This window comes from Chiloscyllium punctatum, chromosome 1 (genome assembly GCF_047496795.1).
Source record: "Chiloscyllium punctatum isolate Juve2018m chromosome 1, sChiPun1.3, whole genome shotgun sequence".
In the NCBI taxonomy this organism is placed as follows: domain Eukaryota; kingdom Metazoa; phylum Chordata; class Chondrichthyes; order Orectolobiformes; family Hemiscylliidae; genus Chiloscyllium; species Chiloscyllium punctatum.
In genome coordinates, this window is record NC_092739.1 from 98,425,451 (window position 1) to 98,453,142 (window position 27,692).

Genomic DNA, 27,692 nt, shown 5'->3' on the forward strand with positions numbered 1-27,692 from the left:
AGGAGGTCTATGACACAGTGTCAATGTACAGGGTATAACACTTAGGATAGACAGGTGGAAGAATTTACTTATTTAAAGGGTAACAAATCAGTGGAATTCTCTACCACAGAACACTGTCTAGTCCAAGTCACGGAATATATTCAAGAAATAGATTGAATTTCTAGATACATTTCTAGGATTTAAAGATGTCAAGAGGTATGAGAAGAAAGTAGGAATATAGCATTGAGATATTTATATTGAATGGCAGAGCAAGTTCAAAGTTTCAAATGGCCTCTTCCTGCTTCTAGTTCCTATGTTTAAAACTTCAAATGCAAGGCCTCAGTAAATCAAATCATTCACAACAGAATACCCATACCCATATGGAATGAGCTGCCAGCGGAAGTGGTTGAGATGGGTACATTAATAACATTTAAAAGGCATTTGGACAAATACATGGATAGGAAAGGTTTAGAAGGATATGGGCCAAGTGCAGGGAAATGGGGTTAGCATGGATGGACATTTTGGTTAGCATGAACCAGTGTGGGCCAAAGGGCCTGTCTCCATGCTGTAGGACTCTATGACTCTGTGACCTAAAGGAATACCATAATTTATTCAGAAAGAAAGTGCCAAATTTAGTTTGCAAACTATGATTACATTACCTCCCTTTTTTACATGCAGAAGGTACTCACAGAAAATAAATGATATAAATGTCATGTATGAAAATTATTAAAAATCAAAGGACAGTTTATTCAAACAAATTCAGACCTTGAGTGGAGGGGAAACATTCACTTCAAGAGCAATTTATTGTTTTATTTGTGAGTTCTAACTTTTGTGATCTTGCTTATCCATTTCAGAAATTTTTCAGACAGACAGGTATAAATGCCAGGTTTTTTAGGTTTAGCACAGCCATCTCCTGCTGAAACAATACCTCTGTATTCATATCTTTTCCTGAACTTGCTGGCATTGCATATGAGTGGACCACCAGAGTCTCCCTGAAGAAAAGTGAAAACAAAATAATGTTAGTCAATAATTTCAAACGTCAATGCAGATTTCAAATTTGGGAAGTCCTAATCAATCCAGCCTGGTATTAAAGACTTGTTGTCGAGATTAACGTCCCAGTTTTCATTCCCGGGTTAAATCATAGAGCCAGAGAATTCCTCACTCTGTTAACCCCACCTTTTAAAACTGCCCATACTTAGTCAAAGGAGTGGATTGGATTTAAAGCTGAATCTTGGGAAGAGTTGAGGAGGCAGCCAGTTGCTGAGGCAAACTGGGTGGAAAACCTACCTTGGAAATCCAGTGCTATGTCCAAAAGTGGAAATAAGGAATAAAGTGCAACTCTTAAGTCCTCATCCCTCACACCACCTTCTCTCCCATAATCCCCAACCCCTTACCATACCAATCCAGGTCGTCTAATATCCTCCATCAATCTCATGTGGTTCCTCATACTCTCCATATTACCATATGATATGCTACTCATCCCCATGACTCTTAATGCCCCCAATGCTCTTGTACTCGTTTTCCATGGCCCCGCATACTCTCTATGCCAACTTAGAGCCACTTACCATGCTAACTCATACATACAAGTTAAAAAAATTCCATTAGTTCTTTATTTCATGCTATCCTCTTGAGAAAACATAAAAAACACCTTTTTGACACATATTGACAATTCTTGATACTACCAAGGAGTTCATGCCCTAAGCGCAATCTTTACTGTTAGCAATCTGAAGGATACCTAACCACATCCCCTCACTCCACCTAAGACTATTGGACTCTTGCAAATGTGCCCCAAGACCATATGCATGGGAGCATGTTACCTTGCTCAAGGGGTACCTTGGCTATCCAAACAAATCTACAAAGTTGAGACTTGCTCTGAGCAGGTCCTATGGCACTTCTCTGTGTTCCATGGTACAGGGCTGCCAAACTCCCACTTCAATCAAGGCAGCTGGTGGTTTAAATGGCCAGCAGCTACTGTAAAATTTGGAAGTGTGAAATCTGCCTGACTTCACTCTCACCCAGCAAAAATAGGAAAGGCTATGTCTGGAGGAAGGACTTTCAATATCAAGACTCATCTGTTATTTTTTATATAAAGTCCACTTTCCCGGGTAGAATGGTAAGGTTAGAAGGGAGCTCAGTAAATAAGTCAATGGCATGTGACCATTGAGAAATATGCAATGTTAGTAGTTAAAGACCTAATGACAAACAAACTACTCTATACCAATATGTACAGATGCTTTTTAAAAGTTTAAGAAAATTGTGAAATTATTATTTGCACATTTAGATAAAAACACTAGAATTTCTGCAGCTATCAGTTGATCAGCTATTGTAACATTGATGGAAGATTGGCACAATGCCCACTTAATTGTATACCCCAGCTGACAAATTAACAGTGGCAGATTGAGTGAGCATTCAGGAAGATTCCAATGAAAGATCCTATGACACAAAGTACAGAAAGGATAGCTAACATGCAACTAAGGGTTTATACCAAAATTAGAAAGATAAATCAATCTGTATGGAGCATGAAAACGTAGAAAATAGGAGCAGGAGTAGGCCATTCAGCCCTTTGAGTCCACTGCACCATTCAGTATGATCTTGGTTGGTCATCCAACTGTTCTGAAGAAGTGTCACTGGACCCAAAATATTAACATTGCTTTGTCACCACAGATGCTGTCAGACCTGCTGATGTTTTTGAGCAATTTCTGAATGATGTATCTTATTCCTACATTTCTCCCCACACACTTTGATCTTTTTTAACTCTAAGAACTTTGTCGAACTCTGTCTCAAAATCATTCAATGCTTTGGCCTCAATTACTTTCTGTGACAGAGAATTTCCCAGGCTCACTACTCTTGGTGAAGAAATTTAGTCCTCAATGGCATTCCCCATATCCTTAGACTGTGAACCCTAGTTTTGGATTCTTCAGTCATCAGGAACATCCTTCCCACATTTAGCCTGTCTACAATTAGTTGGAATTTTGCACGTTTCTTTGAGATCTCCCCTCATTCTTCTCAATTGCAGTGAATATATTCCTCTTCATCTCAGTCCTGCCATCCCAGGAATCAGTATGGTAAACCTTCATTGCACTCCTGCATAGGCAGAGAATCCTTCCAAAAGGAGGCCAAAACTGCACACAGTACTCCAGCTGTGGTTTCACCAAGGCCCTATACAATTGCAGCAAGATATTCCTGTGCCTGTATTCGAATCCTTGAAGGCCAATATACCATTTGCCTTCACCACCTGCTGTACCTGCAATGACACCCAGATCCTGTTTCCCCATTTCCGTTTCCCAAACTATCAACATTCCAATAATAATCTGCCTTTCTGTTTTTGCTACGTAAGTAGATAAGCTCACATTTATTCATCTTATAATGCATTTGCCATACATTTGCCCACTAATCCAAGATAGTCTAAATCATGTTATGTCTCTACATTCTCCCAAGGCCCAGTCTCCCACCCAGATCTGTGTCATCTGTAAAGTTACAGGTAGTATTTAGTTCCTGCATTTAAATCATTAATGCATATTGTGAATAGCTTGGATCCACTGCGGTGGTCCACTAGTCACTGCCCGTCACTTGGAAGAAGACCAGTTTATTCCTATTCTTTAGTTCCTGTGTGCCAACCAGTTCTCTGTCCATTTCAGTACACTATTTCCAATGTAATTTAGCATGCTAGTCTCTTATATCGACCTCAATTGAAATCTTTTGAAAATATGAAGGGTCTGTAACAAAGAGATAAGAATTTAGCGCCATTCTAGATACATAAAACTGATACTCTGCAAAACAGTTCTAGAAGTTGTACGTGGTTTGGGTAAATGTGAGAAAACAATGGGAGGTGAAGAATGAGACTAGTTAAAGGAAGAAATAGCGTGAACTGCTCAGCTCAAATATCATGCACTGTCCACCCTAGTTACACATTTAAACAATAACATATACAACAAAGCCACTACCTTTCCAACATAATACCTGATTTTATCAAACTTCAGATAAGATTCACCAGTTTATATACAAGTAAAAAACTACATTTATAATTTACATAAATATGGGTAGCTGTTATTGTGTTCTGATGTCTGATGCTACCCAAATCTAAACCAACCAATTATTGATCTAAAAACATAGTCAAAAGTGTCTTAAAATAAGTCAAACTAGTGTACAATAAAGGAGTAAAATTGGGCTCTGAATTGCCTGCCAATTGGGCAGTGCAGATGCAATGTAAAATGGTATTTGCAGCACACCTCTGACTTTAATTGTCTCTAAAGCTATAGAGATTAATGTTAACTCTGTGTAAGTGAAAGAGTTTTGAGTGGGTTAAATCAGACCATTAATAAAGGTGTTGCACTCAGACATTTGAAGTCCTTCTGGAGCTCAAGAATGTTAAAGGTAGGAGTAGGCAGAGACGCAAATAGTCCAACATGATCATCTTAGGTTTCAACTCCATTTTCCACCCACACTCCGTATCGCTTGATTCTCTGACAGACTGAAGATTTTGTGTGCTATCAGCAGGAATCTTTTCAACTTGGAGGGCCCTTGAAATAAGTCAGAAACCAATGAGCAGACTCCCCTCACATATGGGTGAGCCAGTGCCTAAATCGGCAGTCTGCCTGGCAGTTTTAAATAAATTACAAATACATCATTCAAATAGGTAATAGTTGAACTTGTTTCAAGCTCAGTTGTTTTCTTGTTTTGGCAATCATTCTTCCCATCTCTTCATCAAAGTCTTCAATGCAAATTGTAAACAGTTGAGGTCCCAGGACCAATCCTTATAGCACACCATTCATTCCATCTTGCCAACCTGAAAAATACTCGTTTTTACTTTCCCTCTGCTTCCCACTAGCCAGATAATCTCTTCTCCTTACTAATATGTTACCTGCTATACCATAAGCTTTTATTTTCTGCAATAAACTTTGATGTGACAACTTAACAAATTCCTTTTGGAAATCTAAGTACAATAGATTCACTGGTTCCCCTTTATGTAGAGCAGAAATGTTTTTAAAAAACTCCAAAACATATGTTGAACATGATTTTGCTTTCGCTAAACCATGTTGACTCTCTCTGATTATTTTGAATTCATCCAAATGTCCCGCTATAACTTATTTAACAATAGCTCTGAACTCTTACACTGTGGCAAATATCATACTAACTAGCCTGTAGCGACCTCCTTCCTGTCCACTACAATTTTAAATAAAAGAAGATACATTCACTACGTTCCAATCTAATGGGATTGTCCCTGAATCAAAGAAGTTTTGAAAAATTAAAATCGATGCATCAATTCTCTCATTAGCCATTTATTTTAAAATCCTAGGATGAAATCCATTATAACCTCTGTACTAGTCAGCTTGTAGCTCCCATAATTTGCTCAGTATCACTTCTCTGGTGATTGTGATTTTCCTGAGCTTCTCCCTTCCTTCATTTTCTTGATTTATCACTGCCTCTGCGATGTTACTTGCATTCTTGTGAAGATTGATACAAAATACTTGTTCAATTCATCATAATCATGCAGTGTGGAATTAGGCCATTTGACCCTCCAAAGAACATCCCACCTGAACCAACCCCCTACCTATCCCATACCGTGTATTTCCCAGAGCTAATCCATCTAACCTGCACATTCCTGGACTTTGTGGGTAACTTAACATGGCCAATCTACTTAACCTGTACATCATTGTACTGTGGGAGGAAACCCATGCAGATATGGGGAGAATGTGCAAACTCCACACAGACAGTCACCCAAGGCTGGTATCAAGCCTGGGGCCCTGGCACTGTGAGCCGCCATGCCCCCCTCTGTCATCTCCTATTTTCTATAGCTAATTTTCTAATCTCTGTTTTTATAGGACTAAAGCTTACTTTATTAACTTTTATTTAAGTGTTTATACTAACTCTTATAAGCTCTTTTTATATTTCTGGCTTATTCTCATTGGAGCAGAGAAGATTAAAAGGTGATGTTCAAAATTATGAACAATTTTCACAGGGTAAAAATGATAGTCTGTTTCCACAGGTTGGTAAGTTAGTAAATGAAATTGGACTGACCACCTGTCATTAACCTAGGCACTGGAAAGAACAATGGCAGAAACAGTCTTGTTTACCCTGCAAAGTGCTTCTTACTAACAACTGGGAACTAGTGCAAAATTGGGAGAGATGTCTCACAGACTGGTCAAGCAACAGCCTGACATAGTCATACTCATGGAATCATACCTAATGTTGGTCTTGCTTCGTGCACCTCCTACCTGTATGCCTCACTTTGTCTAAGCAGATTTTTATGTTCTTGTTTGCCAAGGTGCTCCCTTACTGTTCGCAAAACAAAGCTTTTCATTGTAACTAAGTGCATGTGACTAGATGAAGGGGTAAAGCACAAAAAAGGCAAGGCAGGGCAGGGCATGGGGTGCTGTGGGAATCAGGCATGTGCAGAGTGAGCGATTACTCTGACATTGAGCAAAGCGCCTGAGATACAGCCTGCTTCAGTACAGAGAGAGTGTCACTGAGTGGACAGTGTCCTCACTGCAACCCAAGGTGCAGCATTGAAGTGCAGTATGATACTGAAATTAGATCAGAGATTTGTCATGAAGGTTCTTAGAAGTTGATACATGTTGGATGCCAATGTCCATAGACATGGAATGTATGCAGTCAGTGGCATGAAGCATGCCCTGAGACGATGGTGCCCGGTGTATAACAGGATGATCACTTGGAAGAAGTGCTGAGCTGAGGTTACAAAGCACCTGCTCTGAATTCTATGTTAATTTGGGTCATCAAATAAGCATTTAGAAAGGAATAATCACCCTTAATTTGTAATTTGCTATTGTCCAGCAAAATACTCCTCACACTGCTTGTGAAAAACATAAAAGATGGAGTGAGATGCTCCCCATATTGATTTGGGCCTTGCCTGGAATCCTCCCACACATTTGATTTCATTTAATTTGATTTGATTTGATTTGATTCATTATTGTCACATGTACCAGGATACTGGTTGCAGTTTGTGAGTCAGGAAGTTACAGTTATAGATCCAATTGCAGCAGTGGTAAGCAGAGACCTACATCTCAGAGATTGGCAATGAGTTTAGTTGGAATTATGGTGTTGAAGGCAGAGCTAAAGTCAAAAATTAGAAGTCTGACTTCAGTGTTCTTGCTATCCAGATGTTCCAGGGATGGGTGTAAGGCTAGAGAAATAGCATTTGCCAAGGATTTCTTGTGAGGGTAGGTGAATTGTAGCAGATCAAGGCAATTTGGAAGGTTGGAGTTGCCATTATTAACCTCACGAATCACATCATATTGATGGATTTCAGAGCCACTGGGTGGTAGTCATTGAGGCATTTTGCCTGTATTTTCTCTGGCACTGAGATGGTAGTGGTCTTCTGGAAGCGGGAAGGAATCTAATAAGGTGAAGTTAAAGATATCAGCGAATACTCTCGCGAATTGGTGTAGGATCAGAGCACATGACCAGGACTCCATCCGGGTTAGTCACTTCCACATTCTCAGGAAGGTCGATATGACGTCTGTAATGGTGACTGTGGGTAGAGGTGCACCCAAGGCTGTCAGGGCAGGTGACATCATTTCACTGACCTTCTGTCCAAAATGAGCATAGACTGATTGAACACATTGGGAAGGGATGCATTGCTGTCAACTTCCCTTTGTAAAGAAAGTGAGGACTGCAGATGCTGGAGATCAGAGCTGAAAATGTATTGCTGGAAAAGCGCAGCAGGTCAGGCAGCATCCAAGGAACAGGAGAATCGACGTTTCGGGCATAAGCCCTTCTTCAGGAATGAGGAAAGTGTGTCCAGCAGGCTAAGATAAAAGTAGGGAGGAGGGACTTGGGGGAGGGGCATTGGGAATGCGATAGGTGGAGGGAGGTCAAGGTGAGGGTGATAGGCTGGAGTGGGGTGGGGGTGGAGAGGTCAGGAAGAAGATTGCAGGTTAGGAAGGCGAAGCTGAGTTCGAGGGATTTGACTGAGACAAGGTGGGGGGAGAGGAAATGAGGAAACTGGAGAAATCTGAGTTCATCCCTTGTGGTTGGAGGGTTCCCAGGCGGAAGATGAGGCGCTCTTCCTCCAACCGTCGTGTTGCCATGGTCTGGCGATGGAGGAGTCCAAGGACCTGCATGTCCTTGGTGGAGTGGGAGGGGGAGTTGAAGTGTTGGGCTACGGGGTGGTTGGGTTCGTTGGTCTGGGTGTCCCAGAGGTGTTCTCTGAAACGTTCCGCAAGTAGGCGGCCTGTCTCCCCAATATAGAGGAGGCCACATCGGGTGCAGCGGATGCAATAGATGATGTGTGTGGAGGTGCAGGTGAATTTGTGCCGGATATGGAAGTGTCCCTTGGGGCCTTGGAGAACTTCCCTTTGTAGCCCATTATATCATGTAAGCATTGTCAGAGTTGACATGTATTTGTGTGGTTAGTCAAGGACTCCATTTTAGTCTGGTATTGTTTCCTTGTGACTCTGACGGCTTTGTTAAGATCATACATAGATTTTCTGTACAGGTCAGGCCCCCTCACTTAAATACCTCACACCTGGACTTCAGCAGGTCCTCTTGGTTGATCCATGGTCTCCGGTTTGGGAACACTCAGATTAACCTCTTTAGCACTCGGCCCTCTACACACTTATTGAGGAAGTTCATGATGGCTGACATCTTGAATGTGGCCCAGTCCACCAATCCCAAGCAGTTATGTAGGACTCATCCGCTATCTCAGACCAGCATTGTACAACTTGCTGCACTGGATCTTCATGCTTTAGTTTCTGCTTTTAAGCCAGAAAAAGGAGCACAGCTCTATATTCAGATTAACGAAAATGTGCATGGGGAATGAAGCAGTACCCATCTTTGATGATTGTGTAGCAATGGTCTGTGCGTGCCTCTGTGGGACATGTTGATGGTATTTTGGTAACACATTCTTGACGTTGCTGCGGCGCACATCACTCAAACCCCAACAAGATCTGCCATTCATCTTTTATACATAACTGCATGCACTCAGCACTAATACAAGTATGAGAGTATCCTTCTTTATTTATGGAACCCCAAACTGTGTACATTACTCCAGATATGGTTTCACCAGAGTTCTGTACATTGTAACAAGCCTGTCATTTTCTTGTTCTCCATTCCCCATGGGAATATGGTGAATTTGCCTTCTCAATTGTTTGCAGTACCTGCACTCTAAAGTTTCTTGTTAAAGCTACCTAACCTTGCCTGAATTTCAACATTCAGAAGTTTTAGACTTTTAAATAATATTCTACTGTTCCATCCCGATGACCAAAGGGAGTTTCTCTAGAGTGCACTGTTTTTGTTTATTTATAAGGATTCTTTTGCTGCATCCCTTTTAAAACAAACACAACTGATAATAGAAACAAAAGCAGAAGCTGCTGGAAAAGCTCAGCAGGTCTGGCAGCATGTGTCTGGTAATCATTCCTCGGAACTGGAGAATAGATTTCCATCCTAACCACAAACTTAAATGTAATTAACAGATGCAGTTCATTTTTAGCACTGTCTATTTTTATGATCCGTTAACTCACTCATATGCATTGGCTTATTTTGGTAACTGCATTTGACTTTAGCAGAATTAAAAATGTTGGCAGTGTTAATGTAACAGCATAAGTCAGAGATTATCTTCAAAATAAAACATTAATATTACCGGCACTTTTTGTTTCTATCCACATCACATTAATGCATCATTAACATTTACAGTACAACAACAGTCAAGAAAATTATTACAATCATCTAACTTTTAAATTAAGAAAGCATGAAGCAAAACAATATTGCTAACTCACCTGACATGAATCTTTTCTAGCTTTTACATCACCAGCACATAACATGTCCTTAGTTATAAAGGGATCATAGTTATAGTATTTTTGACATTGCTTCCTAGCAATGACAGTTAAAGTTACTTCCCTCAGGGTATCAGATGGATTCTGGATTTCAGGATTAGTTGTTCCCCATCCTGCAACACTGCACTTGGTTCCAGCTTTGACATCTTTTGGTGATTTTGGCAGCTTCAGGATTGACACATGCTTGCTCATAATAGCTTCATTGGCCAACTATCGCAAATTAATAGAGCAAATAGATGGATTATTCAAACTGTTAACTTATTAGAAATAAGAACTAAATACCAAGAGTATTGATGTCACTTATCATTGTTACATTATCAAACAATTTGCACTGTTCCAGATTTGGCACTATGCTTTTGCCAGCATCAGTTGGAAGTAAATTTGTTTTGATATTCTAGGTGCTAATGATTCATTTAACAGACTTGTTACATTTAGCCAAAAGGCAATAGCAAACATTGATTCTTCCTATTGATTATGTTTTTACCATAATGTTTTATACTGTGTTTAATTCATTTCAGTACTTGTTTATATTATCAAACAGTGATTGACTGGAATGCTTTTGAAAGTAGATATTACTTGATTAGCAATTACTGCTCAAAATACCAGTTGCTGAAGGCAGAGCAAATATTTTCTTTGACAAACTGCAAAATAGTTTCCAGAACAATGTAAGATTTTTAGAAAAAAAGGATTTTGGTAAGAACAATTCCATCTTTAGTTTGTGAAAATGATAGTACCAGGTCCATTTTATTCCTGCAGCCACTTACTTATCCAATACCTCTTCTGATTATTTGTTATCTATTTCATTGTACTCAGGGGAGCTTTTCAACCAACGTGTTTCCCTTAAACATATGAGCCAGTCCCCATCAGAAAATATCTCCCATATTTGTCGAAGCTAACGAGAAAAGTGTCTCTTTTGAGGCTCAAGAATGTAAGAATTAGGAACAAGAGCAGGCCACTCTACCAACCAATTCCAATTCCTTGTCCAATTTCCACCTTCTTTGATTCCCTTAGAATCCAAGAATCTACAGGTATATTGAGACTAAGAGCTCAACTGAAATGTGGCAAAGCAAGCCATAATATCTTACCTATTGTGACGTGGCAATGGACAGACTCAACACAGTTTAACAGAAGTTGGCATATCTGATTAGATAGGCCAACTTCTCAAATCAAAGTTGCTGTGAAATTCGGAGGAAAACTGTCCCAGCAGTTAGGAGACCACTACCAGAGATGTAGAGGGATAGGTCACATCTCAAGGCAAATACAGTGGGGGAAAATCCTGGCTGGTGATCCTGGTCTAGGAAAGGCCTGATGTTTATTTATGAGCCACAGAGGTGATTAATGATGCTTCTTTTGGTCCACAAGAAACCTGTAAAATATTAGACCTTTTAAATTGCTGGTCCTCTTGTGGAGTTGGAGGCTGTTCCTGGCAGGAATGACCTCATGACAAAGCTACCAACTCCCATCTGAGTATTGTGAGATAGATATAATCCGAGAATGATGAGCAGCTGCCGGTATTGAACCCTCTCTCATACACGTGCTCGCTCAGACACACACACATACACCCCCCACACTGACACCCACACGCACACCCTCTCACAGGCTTATATTCTGTCACACACACTAGACTACACACACACACACACACACACAGACACGCACACACAAGCTCACATACTCCCTCCACACGCACACACACTCTCTCCCTTCTTCACACACACACACACACACACACACACACACACACACACTAGACCATGCACGCACACACACATAGAGACACGCACACACATGCTCACACACTCCCCCCCTTCCCCCCAACGCGCGCACACACACTCTCTCTTCTTCACACACACACACACACACACACACACAAGTCTATGGGGTGAATTTGCATTTATTTTGTTCAAAAAGCACACAATATGCAGGCAGTCAAGCAAGGCAGTCAATCCATGTGGCTTTTTATAAATTCCTACTTTGTAAATAGAACCAGTCTGATACAAGATTGGAAAACAGACAGACTCTAACCTAACACCTTCAATGAATTATCTGAGTTGAGATGTCACTTTTTTTAAATAAAACCTTAAATTATTTCAGGAATGTGATATCTTGTGTTATAAATTCTCTGTCTTATGATCCTGCCTGACTAGTTACCTGACAAAGGAGCAGCACTTTGAAAGTTTGTGCTTCTAAGTGAGCCTGTTGGACTGTAACCTGGTGTTGTGTGATTTTTAACTGAGGAAGTAACGGGTAAGTAAGATGATTGGCAGAACAAAAATGGACCTGCCATTATCACATTCACAAACTACGGCTGGAACTGATCAGAACAAAATCCTTCTGTTTTCTAAATATCTTACGTTGTTCAGTAAAATATTTTGCAATTTGTCAAAAAAAAACTTGTTCTGAAGTTAAAATGATAAGCAATTTGCATACTAGGCGGAGGTGATAGCCAGTGGCATTATCACTTGACTGTTAATCCATAGATTCTGGAAATGTTCTGGGACTCAGGTTCAAACCTTACTGTGGCAGTTGGTTGATTTTGAATTTAATAAAAATTTGAATTGAAAGTTTAATGATGACTATGAATCCATTGTCAATTGTCAGGAAAAACCATTCTGGTTAACTATCTAAACCCATCTTCCATTTAGGGAAAGAATCTGCTATCCTTACCCAGTCTGGCCTACGCGTGATTCCAAACCCACAGCAATGTGGTTGACTCTTAACTGGCCTCTGGGTAATTAGAGATGGACAATAAATGTTGGCCTAGCCAGCCATGCTCTCACCTTGTGAATTAATTTTTTAAAATTCTTAAAATGATCACCACCAATTTGAGACGCTATCCTTATCATTTAGAAGCTGCTGTTGGTCAGATCAGGTTGGGGAAGTAGTGTACAAGTGTTGCTTTTCAGTTTAACTGCCATCGCACATAGTTTCTGTCAGGTTGGGGGCATTAAAATTTCTGAATTGACTTATGTGACAGTGACAGGAAGTGGGATTTCAGTGTTCTAGTGTAGCCAGTAAACCTTATACAATCTAATCAAGTCAAATGTACCTGAATCAGCATGATGTCATTTTCTTTTCTGTTCCAATTAAATTGTGGATAAGGGAAACATTTCTTCACTTTCAGTACTTGTTGTTTCTCTTCTTGCCTCTTGGAAAGTGAATGAGCTCCCAGTATCACTTGAATGTCCCCATTCTTCCACTCCCTGAAGTGATTGTAAGAGAAATAATTTCAATCGCAGAAAGGATCTGAAACACAATGAGCCTTGAGATTTGTCTTCAATGAAAGGTTGATGGCGAATGAGATTGCAAGAATGTGATGTTGTTAGTGCCAAGGAGAATGCAGCAATGAATTGAACAACAATTTCCAACATGTCTTGAGCAGTTAACAAGCCTCTAAAAAAATACAGATGTTGAAAACCTTTGGTCATGGACTACTGACTTTAAAAAAGAACTAGTTGGGGGGATCCAAGATGGCAGCGATTTAGGAAGGTCGTGTTGCAGAGCTCTGCAATGCAGCACAAGCGGAATGACATTTTAACACACCCATGCCAGACCACAGCGATATCCTGGGACTTTGGAAAGGTCATGGAGTCCCAGGAAACTGTGGAAAATCAACTTACCTTGGGTTTTGCCGTCCAGAGATGCCGAAGAAGGGAGGAGGAGCATCCGAGGCTGGGCCCGCGGCCCAGCCTGCAGAATCCTCAGACTCGATTTCTTACCAGATTCTGGTGAAGGAGCTCATGAAATCTCGCGAGATGTCAGGTAAGTAGATAGAGGAGAAGCTGGCCCTGATCTCTGTCATGCTGCAGAAGCATGAACAGCAGTTGGGAGATCTGGAGAAAAGGACAGATGAGGTAGAACACAGAGTCACATTGATCACAGTTGATACCAGTTCCTCCAAGCATAGGATCCAAGTCCTGGAGATGCAGGTCCATAAGTTGTTTGACCAAGTTGATGAACTCGAGAAGAGGGGCAGGAGAAAAAATATTTGTATCGTCGGTCTGCTGGAGGGTAAGGAAGGTGAACAGAATTTATTGAGGACTAGTTGCCAAAGTTCTGTAACTTGGAGGCTGGAATGAGAGGCTTGAAGATCAAGAGGGCTCACCGGGTCACAACGCGGAGGCCAGGTCTGGGTCAACATCCTCATTCTATCTTAGTGCAGTTTTGTCATTACAGAAATCAGGAAAGAATTGTGGAAGCTTCCAGAATCCGGCGGGGGCGCGGGGGAGGGATCCGAAGGCCCTAGATTATGAGGGCTCTAAGATCATATTCTTCCAGGACTTCTCAACAGCGGTGATCCAGAAAAGAAAATCCTATGACGGTATCAAGAGACGACTGAGGGAGCTTAGGATCCAGTACTCTCTGAGGTATCCAGCAGTGCTTTGGTTCACCTTAGATGGATCTGTACATCTCTTTGACATGTCGGAGAAGGCAAAAGGCTTTGTGGACAAATTAACTTTATCTGAACAATTCAGTAAGTACAAATAGTAGTGTTGTTTGCGTGTGTCTTTGTTTTTTCTTTAAAAAACAGAGGAAGTCTGGTCAGGGCTTTCTTTTCCTACCTTTTTATTGGTAACAGTCTTGTCTGAAATATGTTTGGTGATGGTTGGATGTATACTTTCAATTTCTAAGTTATGTTATACCAAAGGATAGGTGGGGTACTTACCCCTTTTTCTCGATATTTCTTTATTCATATTACTATTCCATGGTGTATTTTCTTTATTTTCTGCTTGTGCTTGTAGTGCGGCTTGAGCTGGGAGGAGGGAAAATGGTTGGGATGGCTAGGTGCCTATTTACAGGCATTTAATGCCCTGTTCAGGTATTTAAATGCCTGGGCTGCAGTATTGGCAGCAGTATGGGAAAATGGGTTTTGGGATGGGTAGTTGCCCCCTTTGGGCAGGGGGTGAGTTCCCCTATTCAGCATTGTTGGTGCTTTATATGTGGGTTTGGTTTTTGGGTTTTGTTGTTTATAATCTTTGATAGCTTTGTAGGTTTGTTAACTGTAGAGGTTTTAGTTTATTAGTTTTTATGCTCTATGCATCTTGTGACACTAAGACTTGGTGATTTGTGGTTCGAGTTCCTCCTCTCTGGAATTTAAATGTTACTGCAAAAGGTTATGGCTAATGACTTGATTAAATGGTGTACCTGGAACATCAAGGGAATCACTCACCAATTCAGAGTAAAAAGGTACTTTTGAGTCTTAGAAAGGAAACGGTGGATATTGCTTTGTTATAGGAGACACACTTGGATGATACGGAGCATTTGAAACTACAGCAGCATGGCTTTGATCAGGTTTACTTTTAATCTTTTAATACCAGAAGTAGGGGATTGGCTATATTGATTAGGAGGAATCTCCCATTTAAGTTACCTGAGTGTGTTATAGACATACACGGGAGGTTTGTAATTCTCAAAGCCCTGATAAATGGGGAAGAATGTGATGTTTGTTCTCTGACCCATAGCCTCAAATTTCTGGTGGATGCATTCTCTAAATTGATCTGTCTCAAGTCCCAACATATCATTATAGGGGGAGATTTTAATTGTCTAATGGAACTCACAGTAGACAGGTTGGCCAAAGGCCACCCGATATCCTCTGTACAAACTAAACAATTAGTGGGTCTGTGTGTGGAGTTTGGGTTGGTGGATTACTGGAGGCGTCTCCACCCTACAGGCAGGGACTTTACATTTTTTTCCAATCCATACAGATGTCACACCAAGATTGACCTTTTTCTGACCCCCGTGGCAACCCTGGACTTAGTGGTATCTTATACGATTGGTAATATTACCATCTACGATCACGCTCCAGTGTACCTGCTGGTTAAGATTAAGGACATTACAGTGGGTTCGAGGCACTGGCGAATGGATCCTTTATTCTTAAGAATAATAAGTTTGTAAAGCATTTCTGTAGGGAATTTAGGGTGTTCCTGGACATTAATTCAGGTTTGGTTAGTAGCCCGTCCGTCCTTTGGGAAACTGCCAAAGCCTATGCCAGAGGATTCGTTATTTCCTACTCTGCCAGTAGGAAGTGGCAGAAGGGCGAGCAGCAAAGTCTCCTCAAAGCAAGGTTAAAGACAGCTGAGAAGGCTAACTTTGATAGGCCCTCGTTGGTCAAGCTACAGAGGATTATGGTGCTGTGGTCTGCATTGAATTACGTGCTCACGTAGACAGCAAAGTAGGAGATTACTTTCCCAAAACAAAGGTTATACTAGCATGGTGACAAGCTGGGCAAGAACTTAGCATATCTTGCCAGGAAAAGGAGTGTCCCTCAAGCCATCATGTTGATTAGGGAAGGGTCTGGGAACCGAATGTGTGACTCCAAAAAGATTAATGTGGCATTCCAGAGATTTTACTCTGAATTGTACCAATCTTAGGGTTGTGAGGAGGGGTGGACCAATTTGGAGTGCTTTTTCAAGGATCTGGAGTTCTCAGGCATGACCCCTGAACAACAGTCTTTTCTCAATGTCCCTTTATCAGAGCAAGAGGTACAAGAGGCTGTGAAGCAGCTTCAGAGTGGAAAGGCACCCCGTCCTGATGGACTTCCCAGCGAATTCTGTAAGGAATTTATATTGTCAGGCCCAATGCTCAACATCTTCAATGACTCATAAAGCCATGATTGTCTCCCGCCAACTCTGAAAGAGGCCAATATTTCGCTTATTCTTAAAAAAGATAAGGTCCCAGAGGACTGTGCTTCGTAAAGTCCCAATTCACTCTTAAATGTGGACTTTAAAATCCTCTCTAAGACTCTTGTGTTAAGGCTGGAGACTGTGTTAACTTCTATTGTTATGTGCATCTAAAGAAGACCCGATGGACTTCATAAAGGGTCACAGATCCTCCAAAAATGTTAGTAGGCTGCTTAATATAATTCAGGCATGTCAGCAACAATCAATGTAGGGATTGGTGATTTCTCTAAATGCAGGGAAGGCATTTGACTGAGTTGATTGGCCATACATTTTTTATACTGTAGAGTGGTTTGGCTGGGGTGAAGCCTTTATAAAATGGGTAAAGGTTCTCTACAGTGACCCTCTCGCTGCGGTCATCACCACTGGGCTACGATCAAGCAATTTTAACAGTTTTAGGGGCAGTTGACAAGGTCCCTTCACCATCGCTTTTTACATTGGGGATTGAACCATTGACAGAGGCCATTCGTAGGGATCCCAACATATCGGCTCCAGAAATGGGATCAAAATTACATAAGATTTTGTTGTACGTGGACAATGTCCTCATTTTTTTGTCAAATCCAGCAGTTTCGGTGCCTCGCCTGATACAATGCATCAGTGCGTTTGGCACCTTTTCAGGGTACAAGATAAATGTTGCAAAATCAGAGGTTATGCCCATGGGTGGTCTTATGAAGGTGCTAGGACTTGAGGGCAAATATCGATTCCCATTTAAGTGGTCACTGGGAGGTTTTGAGTATTTGGGCATATTCATTACTCTAGTTCTGGATCGGTTGTTCAAAGCTAATTTTGTTCAATTATTTAACAAAATCAAACAAGACCTTCAAAAATGGGAGGTGCTTCCGAACTCATGGTTGAGTCGGATTGCACTTATTAAGATGAATATTCTCCCCCATTTGTTGTATCCTATACGGATGCTCCCCCTGGTTTTTAATAAGCAAATGTTAAGGAGACTGAACAGTTATTTGGCATCACAAGTGGTCCCTTATTAAATTAGCTAAGGTGCAGTTGCCTCACAGATTGGGGGGAATGGATCTCCCAGACATTAAAATTATCAATTAAGCTTGCTATTATCTTATATGAGTAATTGGGCTTGTGGGGACCTTCTTTCAATATGGTTAGATATTGAAGTCTTCCAGGCAAGGTACCCTCTTACCAGCTTGCTGTTTTTGGACAAAATGAGGACAGTTAGGGAATATTGCCATAACCCAATAGCTGTCAATACTGTTAAAGCATGGAGGGCAATTCGGCAGAGGGAAGGCAATATTGGGAAGACATCTTCTCTTATACGTGTAGTGGGTACGCCAGACTTTCAACTGGGGATGATAGATTCAGGATTCAAGCATTGGGCAGCTAGGGGTGTGTCTTGTATGGGCGACCTACTTGAGGGAGACACAATGATGTACTTTGATCAGTTAGCACGGAAATACAAGCTATCTAACAGGGACCTCTTTCGTTTTTTTCAAATTGGGGATTTTATTTTAAAAAATCTACACTTTTGACTGATCCCTACAAATCCAATATACAGAGGAGGGTGCTCAGTGCTAAGAGTGCATTTTCTGTCAGCCACTTTATATCATCAATTGCGGGGGGGGGAGCAGTGAACCCCCTCAGATGAGTTTGATCGACTGCAGTATGTGATAGAGAGAGCTGGGTATTGAGGTCTCCTCAGAGGCTTGGGGAGATGTTTGGGAAAACGCAAGAAAGATGTCAATTTGCAATAGGACCCATGCTTTACAGTTTAAGATTCTCCACAGGGCCCATTTGGCTCTGGATCGTTTGTCAAAATTTAAAGCAGGAGTATCTTCAACATGTCCCAAGTGCAAGGTTTGTGCGGGCACTCTCATCCATTGTTTCAGTTCCTACCTCAGTGGTAGGCTGTGGCGGGTGCAATGGAGGGGATTTTGGGTGTAAGGGTGGAAAAGGAACTGATCTCTCTTCTTCTTAGCCTGCCCAGTGCATTCCCTGTAGATGCACATAAGAAATCATTTTTCAACATCCTTATTTGCAGCGCAAGTTAGGTTGGGTATCTGAAAATCCCCTGGACCTAACAGGTTGGTGGAAGATTGTTATGGAGCTTATCCCCTTGGATTTTCTCACAACTGTGGTACACCACAAAACTGAGAATTTCTATAAGACATGGTGACCCTTTTTGGAATGTCTGGACACAGATTTATCTGCCACACTAATAAGGGCTTTTATATAGCCATAACGATTGTGTTTTACAAGTCCCGTATCCAGACAGGGGAGCTACGAATGTACAAGTGTTTTGTTTGGCTGAGCCAAGTTAGTAGTATTTATTACTTTGTTGTTGGTTATTATTTATTTAGTTAAGTAGTTAGTTAGAGGTTTTTTTATATATGTTTTTCTATATATATTTATACATTTTCTGAACGAGAATCCAATTTTCTACAGGATAGGCTTTGCCCACTCTCTTCCCCACAGGGCAAAACTGTTGTTAAGTGCCATTTTAGTTGGCATAATTGCTTCTGTGCTGGAGTCAAAAAGAAGGGGACTCAGAACTGATTGTAGGGCAGACAGAAAGAGGGCAGGAAACTGTGGGATCCTGACATGACATCTATTTCAGGGGTTTTAACTCCTCACAAGTAACCGGAAAACCCGTACCCACATTCTCCAACCCTTCAATGTCCTGGCTAAATCAGAGTGGCATGATTTAAGGAATTATACAATTAGAGCTTTCTATTCCAGGATTATTGTTGTTATTATTATTAATATTAATAATAATATGAGCATTAGTAGGGCCCTATAATAAGTATCACCATGCAGCACTGCAGCATATTGACTCAAGAAACATTCAAATGTCACCTCGCCAGCTATTGAGTGTGAATATCAGAGATTCACAAATTATTTTATTGATGTCATATATCATTAGATGAAATTCTGTGGATGAAATCAATAAGTCCAAATCCAATGATTCTTTCTAATCTATAGCACACTCCAGGAGAGATCAACACACTGAGGATTTGGGTAGTGCAGTAGCTCAGTGGTTAGCACTGCTGCCTCACAGCACCAGGGACCTGGGTTCAATTCTACCTTGAGGTGACTGTGTGAAGTTTGCACATTCTCCCCATGTCTGTTTGGGTTTCAGCTCTGGTTTCTTTCCACAGTCCAAAGGTAGACAGGTTGGCCTGCTAAAATACCCTTGGTGCCCAGCGATATGTAGGTTAGGTATGTTAGCCATGGGAAATGCAAGGTTACAGTGATTGGGTGAGGTGTTCTTTGAAGGGAAAGTGTGGACTTGATGGACTGAATAGCCTGTTTCCACACTGGAGGGATTCTATGATCTGCAGATTAGACATGTTCTCATTGAATGGCAGAGAAGATCTGATAGGCTGAATCACCTTTTCTGCTCCTACTTCTTACAGTCTTTTAACAATTACAACATATAGTTGGGGCATAAATTGGCCCCGAAAGCACATTGGAATAATTGGGGCAATTGGATGGGGAATTGAATGTGGTGGAAGAGAAGACTTTCTCCTTGAGTTGGAAAAGCATTCCTCTTCCTTCGAGATCCGCAGAAAGACATTTTATTAAAAGATCCATTTCCAAACTTATCTTTTTCACTGATATGCCCAAGTATCTGGTATCGGAAGTAGAATCATAGAATCGCTACAGTGAAGAACAATGCCATTTGGCCCACCCAGTCTGCATCAACTCTACGAGCAGCATAGAACATAGAACTTAGAACATTACAGCGCAGTACAGGCCCTTCGGCCTTCCATGTTGCACAGACCTGTGGAACCAATCTGCAGCCCATCTAACCTACACTATTCCATTCTTCTCCATATGCCTATCCAATGACCATTTAAATGCCCTTAAAGTTGGCGAGTCTACTACCGTTGCAGGCATGTATTCCACAGCCCTATTACTCTCTAAGTAAAGGAACTACCTCTGACATCTGTCCTGACATCCCACTCAGACTCCACATAATATCCCTAGGACCCAAATTTAACATTGCCAATTCACCTAACCCGCACATCTTTGGACTCTAGGAAGAGACCAGAGCACCCAGAGGAAAAGCACACAGACAGTCACTCAAGGCTGGAATCAAACCTGATCCCTGGTGCTGTGAGGCAACAGTGCTAACCACTGAGCACTGGGTTGTGTCAGGAATCAATTTTGAAAAAAATGTATTGCTCAGGTAGTGTTAGCTCTATAATTGAGATATTTAAGAGATCTGGCAACTGTTGAAGGGGTCTGCCAAGGACATATACAGATATTACCTAATCATATCTAAACCAAATGGACTGCAGTTTGAGAAGGCAGCTTTCAACAACTCTCAAGGGCAACAAGGGACAGGCAGTAAATGCTTACCCAGCCAATTAATTAAAAAAATTGATTCTTGCAATCTGAACAATTTGAGGTTAGGTGTAGTGTAGTCATAAATAAGATTTCAAGGTTGCAAGAGTGTACCAGCAGGCAGGGGATTGGTTTGAAATGTGTCAACTGTAACATCAGAAGCATTCAGAATATGGTGGGTGAAATTGCAGCATGGGTTGGTACGTGGGACTTCAATGTTGCGACCATTTCAGACACATAGGTAGAGAAGAGGCAGGAATAGTTGTTGCAGGTTCTGGGGTTTAGATCTTTCCGTCAGACCAGGGAAGTGGTAAAAGAGGGGGAGGTGTGGCATTGTTAGTCAAGAACAGTATTACAGTGGCAGAAAGGACGGTTGATGAGGGCTCATCTACTGATGTAGTATGGGCTGAGTTTAAAAACAAGAAAGGAGAGGTCACTCTAAAACGAGTTTTTAGGTAGGTCAGTTTATGTCTGTTATAGGGTTAGGTTTAAGGTGAGGGTTAGGGTTAGGATTAAGGTTTGGGTTAGGGTTAGGGTTAGATTAAATTTCTGATAGATGTGGAAGGAATTTACCTGTATTTCCACACACATCATCTACTGTATCCGCTGCACACGATGTTGTCTCCTCTACATTGGGGAAACAGGATGCCAACTTGAGATCATTTCAGAGAACATCTCTGGGACAACCGCACCAATGAACCCCACCGCCCCGTCACTGAACTCTTTAACTTTGTCTCCCTCTCTGCCAAGTACATGCAAGTCATGGACCTCCTCCATAGTCAAATCCTTACCAACTGACCCCTGGAGGAAGATTGCCTCATCTTCTGCCTTAGGACCCTCCAACCACACAGGGTTAATGGGGATTTCACCAGTTTCCTCATTTCCCCTTCCCCCCACCTTATCCCAGTCTCAACCTTCCAACTTGGCACTGCCCTCTTGAACAGACCTACTTGTCCATCTTCCTGCCCACCTATCTGCTCCACCCTCCTCTCCACCCTATCACTTTCACCTCCATCTTCATCTACCTATCACATTCCCAGCTACCTTCCCCCAAGCTCCATCTCCCTCCCATTTATCTCTCAGCCCCCTTGGCCCACAAGCCTCATTCCTGATGAAGGGCTCATGCCCGAAACATTGACTCTCCTACTCCTTGGATGCTGCCTGACTGGCTGTGCTTTTCCAGCACCATACTCTTTGACAGTATGTAGAAATGCTAACAAGAGGCGAGGCCACATTGCATTTGGTACTGGGTAATGAACTCAGTCAGGTGTTAGATTTTGACGTAGGTGAGCACTTTGGTAACAATTCGGTTACATTTACTTTAGCGGTGCAAAGGGCTAGGTATATACCGGGGGGACCAAGAGTTATAGCTTGGGGGAATGGCAATTACTATGCGATTAGGCAAGATTTGGTATGCATAAGATGGGAAAGGGAACTGCAGGGGAGGGGCACAATTGAAATGTGGAGCTCATTCAAGGATTGGCTACTGCGTCCTGGATAAGTATGTACCTGTCAGGCAGGGAGGAAGTGGTCGAGCAAGGGAGCCGTGGTTTACTAAAGAAGTTGAACTGCTTGTTAAGTGGAAGAAGGAGGCATATGTAAAAATGAGACATGAATGCTCAGTTAGGACGCTTGAGTTACAAGTTAGCCAGGTAGGACCAAAAGAGAGAGCTAAGAAGAGCCAGGAGGAGACATGAGAAGTTATATCAAATAGGATCAAGTAAAACCCTAAGGCTTTCTATAGGTATATCAGGAATAAAAGAATGACGAGAATAAAATTAGGGCCAATCAAGGACAGTAGTGGGAAGTTGTGCGTGGAGTCCATGGTGATTGGAGAAGCACTAAATGAAATTTTTTCTCAGTATTCACACTAGAAAGAGACAATATTGTCGAGGAGAATACTGAGATACAAGCTTCTGGACTAACTGGGATTGAGGGCCATAAGGAGGGTGTGAAAATAGATAAGACTGCAGGGCCAAGTGGAATTTATCTTAGGATTCTCTGGGAAGCTAGGGAGGAGATTGCAGAGCCTTTGGCTTTGATCTTTATGTCGTCATTGTTTACATGAATAGTGCCAGAAGAATGGAGGATAGCCAATGTTGACTCCTTGTTCAAGAATGGGAGTAGAGACAACCCTGGGAATTATAGACCAGTGAGCATTAATTTCCTTGTGGGTAAAGTGTTGGAAAGGATCATAAGGATTTATAATGATCTCAAAATGAAAATTTGATTGGGGATAGTCAACATTGTTTTGTGAAGGATAGGTCATACCTCACAAAACTTATTGAGTTCTTTGAGAAGGTGACCAAACAGTTGGGTGAGGGTAAAGCAGTTAATGTGGTGTGTATGGATTTCAGTAAGGCATTTGATAAGGTTCCCCATGGTAGGCTATTGCATAAAATACCGAGTCATGGGATTGAGGGTGATTCAACAGTTTGGATCAGAAATTGGCTAGCTGAAAGAAGATAGAAGGTGGTGGTTGATGGGAAATGTTATCTTGGAGTTCAGTTACTGATGGTGTACCACAAGGATCTATTTTGAGGCCACTGCTGTTTGTAATTTTTATAAATGACCTAGATGAGGGTGTTGAAGGATGGGTTAGTAAATTTGTGGATGACACTAAGATTGGTGGAGTTGTCGACAATGCTGAAGGATGTTGCAGGTTACAGAGGGACATAGATAAGCTGCAGAGCTGGGCTGAGAGGTGGAAAATGGAGTTTAATGCAGAAAAGTGTGAGATGATTCACTTTGGAAGGAGCAACAGGAGTACTGGGCTAATGGTAAGATTCTTGGTAGTGTGGATGAGCAGAGAGATCTCGGTGTCTAGGTACATAAATCACTGAAAGGTGCCACCCAAGTTGATAGGGTTGTTCAGAAGGCATACCATCTGTGAGCTTTTATTGGTAGAGGGATTGAGTTTCGGAGCCATGAGGTCATATTGCAGCTGTATAAAATTCTGGTGCACTTGGAGTATTGTGTACTGTTCTGGTCACTGCATTATAGGAAGGTTTTGGAAGACTGGGAGAGGGTGCAGAGGAGATTTACCAGGATGTTGCTTTATGGAGGGAAGGTCTTATGAGGAAAGGCTGAGCGACTTGAGGCTGTTTTCGTTAGAGAGAAGAAGGTTGAGAGGTGACTTAATAGAGACATACAAGATTGTTGGAGGATTAGAGTGGACAGTGAGAGTCTTTTTCCTTGGATGGTGATGGCTAGCACAACGGGACAGATGTCAGAGATAGTTTCTTTACTCTGAAAGTAGTAAGGGTGTGGAATGCCCTGCCTGTAACAGTAATAGACCTACCAACTTTAGGGGCATTTAAATGGTCATTGGATAAACATACGAGAGTAGTATAGGTTAGATGAGCTTCAGATTGGTTTCACAAGTTGACACAACATCGAGGACTGAAGGGCCTGTACTGTGCTGTAATGTTCTCAGCTCTATGTTCTATGTTAGATTGGAAAACATTTCTGTCAATCCATTATAGTCACAGATTTCAGAATGGGATCTTCCGCATCCTTGGAGATCCCAGCCCACCACTCCCTCATGGAACTTTGGCTTTGCACCTGAACCTGAGGTATGTATCCTTTCTACAACATTTTATCTGACATGAAGCTATAATAAAAGGTCTTCCTTCATTCACCAATAAGTCATCTATAATTGTGCAATGCTGTTGGCACTCAACATTTATCTTCAATGCCACATCACTGGAACTTTGGTCTGGCCATCCTTCCGTACATTACCAATGAATGATAACACATTTTTGGTGGCTCTTTTGCTCTTGTCTTATTTGGAGAAGCTGATTGTAGCTTGTTGACTACTGCTTCTCATTGACAGCACAAAACAAATTTCTGATCCCAACTGGCTAACCTCAAGAAATTCTGATTCCTGTTTAGATCTTGCCAAGATTTTCGGGAGCCGAATGAAATCTTCTACATACTTTCCATTCATTGGTTGTTGCATGACAAATTGTTCCTTAACCAAATGCCCTTTTATGCCAAAATGGCATAATAGATCAAAGATGGCGACATTGGGGTCGGCAACATTGGACTCCTAATTCCGGAGCAGGCAGCATCCACACCATCTCAAACATCTTCATCATTCGGTGCCATGGAAGCTTTGTTGTCATCCCGTGGTGTATTGTCCATGGGGGAGTTGGTTAGGTCCAGATCCATGGCTGGCTCCAGCTCTGGCACTGAGGTTAAAGAGTCTTCAGTGTTGGCAGTGGAAGAGCCTGGAGTTAGGGCCTTGGTGGCAGCATCTGGAGAAGTATCTGAGGGGGAGCAGGAGGTACAAGACCAGTCTGTAGCTCCAGCTCGGATGTGATGGTTGGGTGGATGGTAGTGACAGTTGAGCTGGCCCCTAATCAAAACCCCAGAGCCCATTATGGAGACCTCATCAATGTCAACCAGCGAATGGGGGAGTAGTGGGCCGTAATAAGAAGAAGGAAAGATAAACAATATTGCAGTAAAATCTTGCAGTGCATTCAGGAAATTCAGCATGTACATAAGGCAACCCATCAACTTCTACAGATGCACCATTGAAAACATATTATCCGAGTGCATAATAGCCTGGTTTGGCAACTGATCTGCCCAGGACAGTAAGAAACTACAGAAGGTGGTGTGCGCAGCCCAGTCCATCAGGGAGGCCAACTTTGCACCATGGACTTCATTTACTCGGTTCACTACCGCAGAAAGGCTGCCAATGTCATCAAGGACCCACTCCACCCCGGTAATGATCTCCTACAACCTTTTCTCTCAGTCAGAAGATACCGCCGCCTGAACACACATACTAGCAGGTTCAAGAACATCTTCTTCCCAGCCATTATTAGACTGATGAATGAACTCTGTACCCTCAAATAATGCTGACCTTGCTAATGGTGCTCTTGCCTAGTGCACACCCTGTGCAATGAAACCTGTGTGCCTCTGTCAAAGTCTTTTTGATCTGTACATCCTTGCTCACTATGATTTGCCTGTACAGCCCAGTAAGTGACAATAAACAAATCAAATCAAATCAAACATTAATTTGAAATAAGATAATTTTTTTAAAATGTTGCATTGAGTGGCAAAAAGTCCTCAACAAATAAGTTATTGAACAAATAAGATAGTGGTCAAATTTTATTCCTATCATTCACAGAATCCACCTGATTTATTTTGATATAATTTGGGTTTAATAGAAATAAAATTCAATAATGGTTACTTTAAGAGAGTACAATTCATTAACTTCTTAGAAACTACTCTTACAATTGCTAAAACTGTGAGACATACAATGAAGGGGATTGTGTGACCATTCTGATTTCAGCCTGACAACAAGCCTGGATAAGTCATGGGACTGGCTGAGCAACAGACATAGTTCTCAATCCTCAATCTCGATCCAAAAAGGCAAGGGCAGTAGTATTATCAGTAAATAGACAAGTTAGTTACAGTCCTTTTGGGAAGAAGGAAAAAAGTGGAGGAAAACAACAGCAAGTGCTGTGATCTGCAGAGAGAGGATGGTTGCAGCTTATTTTAGAATAGTTGAAGCCAGTTGCAGGAGAGAGGTTGTATTTAGTTATAGATATGCATCCTGCAGTGACCTATGAAATCCAAGAAGTTCGTCCTCACATAGCCCGGAGAGAAAAAAAAATAATCATTGGAATGAGCATTATTGCTGGTGGTGGATTTGGGAAACTCTCCAAATACTGAGGAAAGCATCTGGAAGTGATCATTTGAAGTGAAATGTGAAAACATGAATTCATTGGAAGCCAGAAGTGACTGTAGATTGTGAATTGTTTGTTATAAGAACTGCAATGGATTGGAGAGTGTGATGTTTGATGAATAATCAAAGTAGTGTGTTGTTCTCTGTAATTTAAAGTAGCCAACGAAATATTCTTTAGTTCATGGTGTTTTAGTCATTTGTTACAGTTAAAACTTAAAACATGAATTCTTGTTCAGCAACACATACTTGTGACAATTATAAGTTCTTTTGAAACTTTACTGGTCTCTACATTGTACAAAATAAATCTTTTTCTGTTGTAACTATTTACTATGAAATTGATGTGAATTTCATATCTAACAGATAATGCTTTTTGGACAAGAAAAGCATTCACCCATTTTAAGTAAATCTCATAAGTTTTCTGAAATAAGTGCAAGGCATACTATCTGAAATCATAATAACCTTAATTTATTTTACTCTGTTTTATATTACAGAGCTGAACATCCATAAACAATTAACTTATTATTTCATGGCACATTATTAAATTATAATCTATAATGTTTATTCTGAATTATGTTGTAATTAATATTGTATTAACTTACTCTTTACAATGTGCTGCAGTCAGTATCCAACTTGGTGCAATCAAAGCTCCTCCACAAATGTGCTGTCTGTTCATTTGGATTGAAACCATGTATGGTTTAGAATGAGGTTTAACCTCATGACCCCCAATAATTTTTGTACAGACACCTATGGAAGAAGATAACAATTTGCTAATGGTAGAGTGTCTTAAAAATTAAATATTGTAAATAAGAGCAAATGTTGGAAATTAGAGCTGAAACAGTAAATGTAGTTAATATGTAAGGAAACAAAACAGAAATTGGTAAAGAAACTCAGCAGCACTGTGGGGAGAAAACAGAGTTAATATTTGAGTCTGGTGGCTCATCATCAGTTCAAGAGTCACTGGACTTACCAGACCTTTTGAGTTTCTCCAGCAATTTCTGTTTGTGTTTCAGATCTTCAGCATCCACAGTTTGTTGTTGTGTTTAGTTTGCATGGACATGTGTTTTGGCAACATTTTACACTTTGGGAGAATCTTCAAAGCTGAAAAGGAAAAGCAGGGAAACTTGTTCAGGATTAACAAGTTTCTTGGCTAATTATGCAGATATTAAACTTACATTCTTGTCCCAGCAAAAAAATGATCTTGAAAGCAAGAAACAGCATCCAAATTAAAGAGACCAT

General features: G+C 41.2%; 1 protein-coding gene across 1 annotated transcript; it reads right to left on the bottom strand.

Annotated features, from left to right (window-relative positions):
• Positions 1–788: 788 nt before the first annotated feature.
• LOC140479296 (granzyme K-like) lies at positions 789–27,692 on the bottom strand. The gene is made up of 5 exons (XM_072573247.1): positions 27,629–27,692; positions 27,056–27,200; positions 12,820–12,973; positions 9,714–9,980; positions 789–971 (listed from the first exon to the last, which is right to left on the bottom strand). The coding sequence occupies exons 1-5, from the start codon at positions 27,690–27,692 to the stop codon at positions 789–791; spliced, it is 813 nt and encodes a 270-aa protein (XP_072429348.1).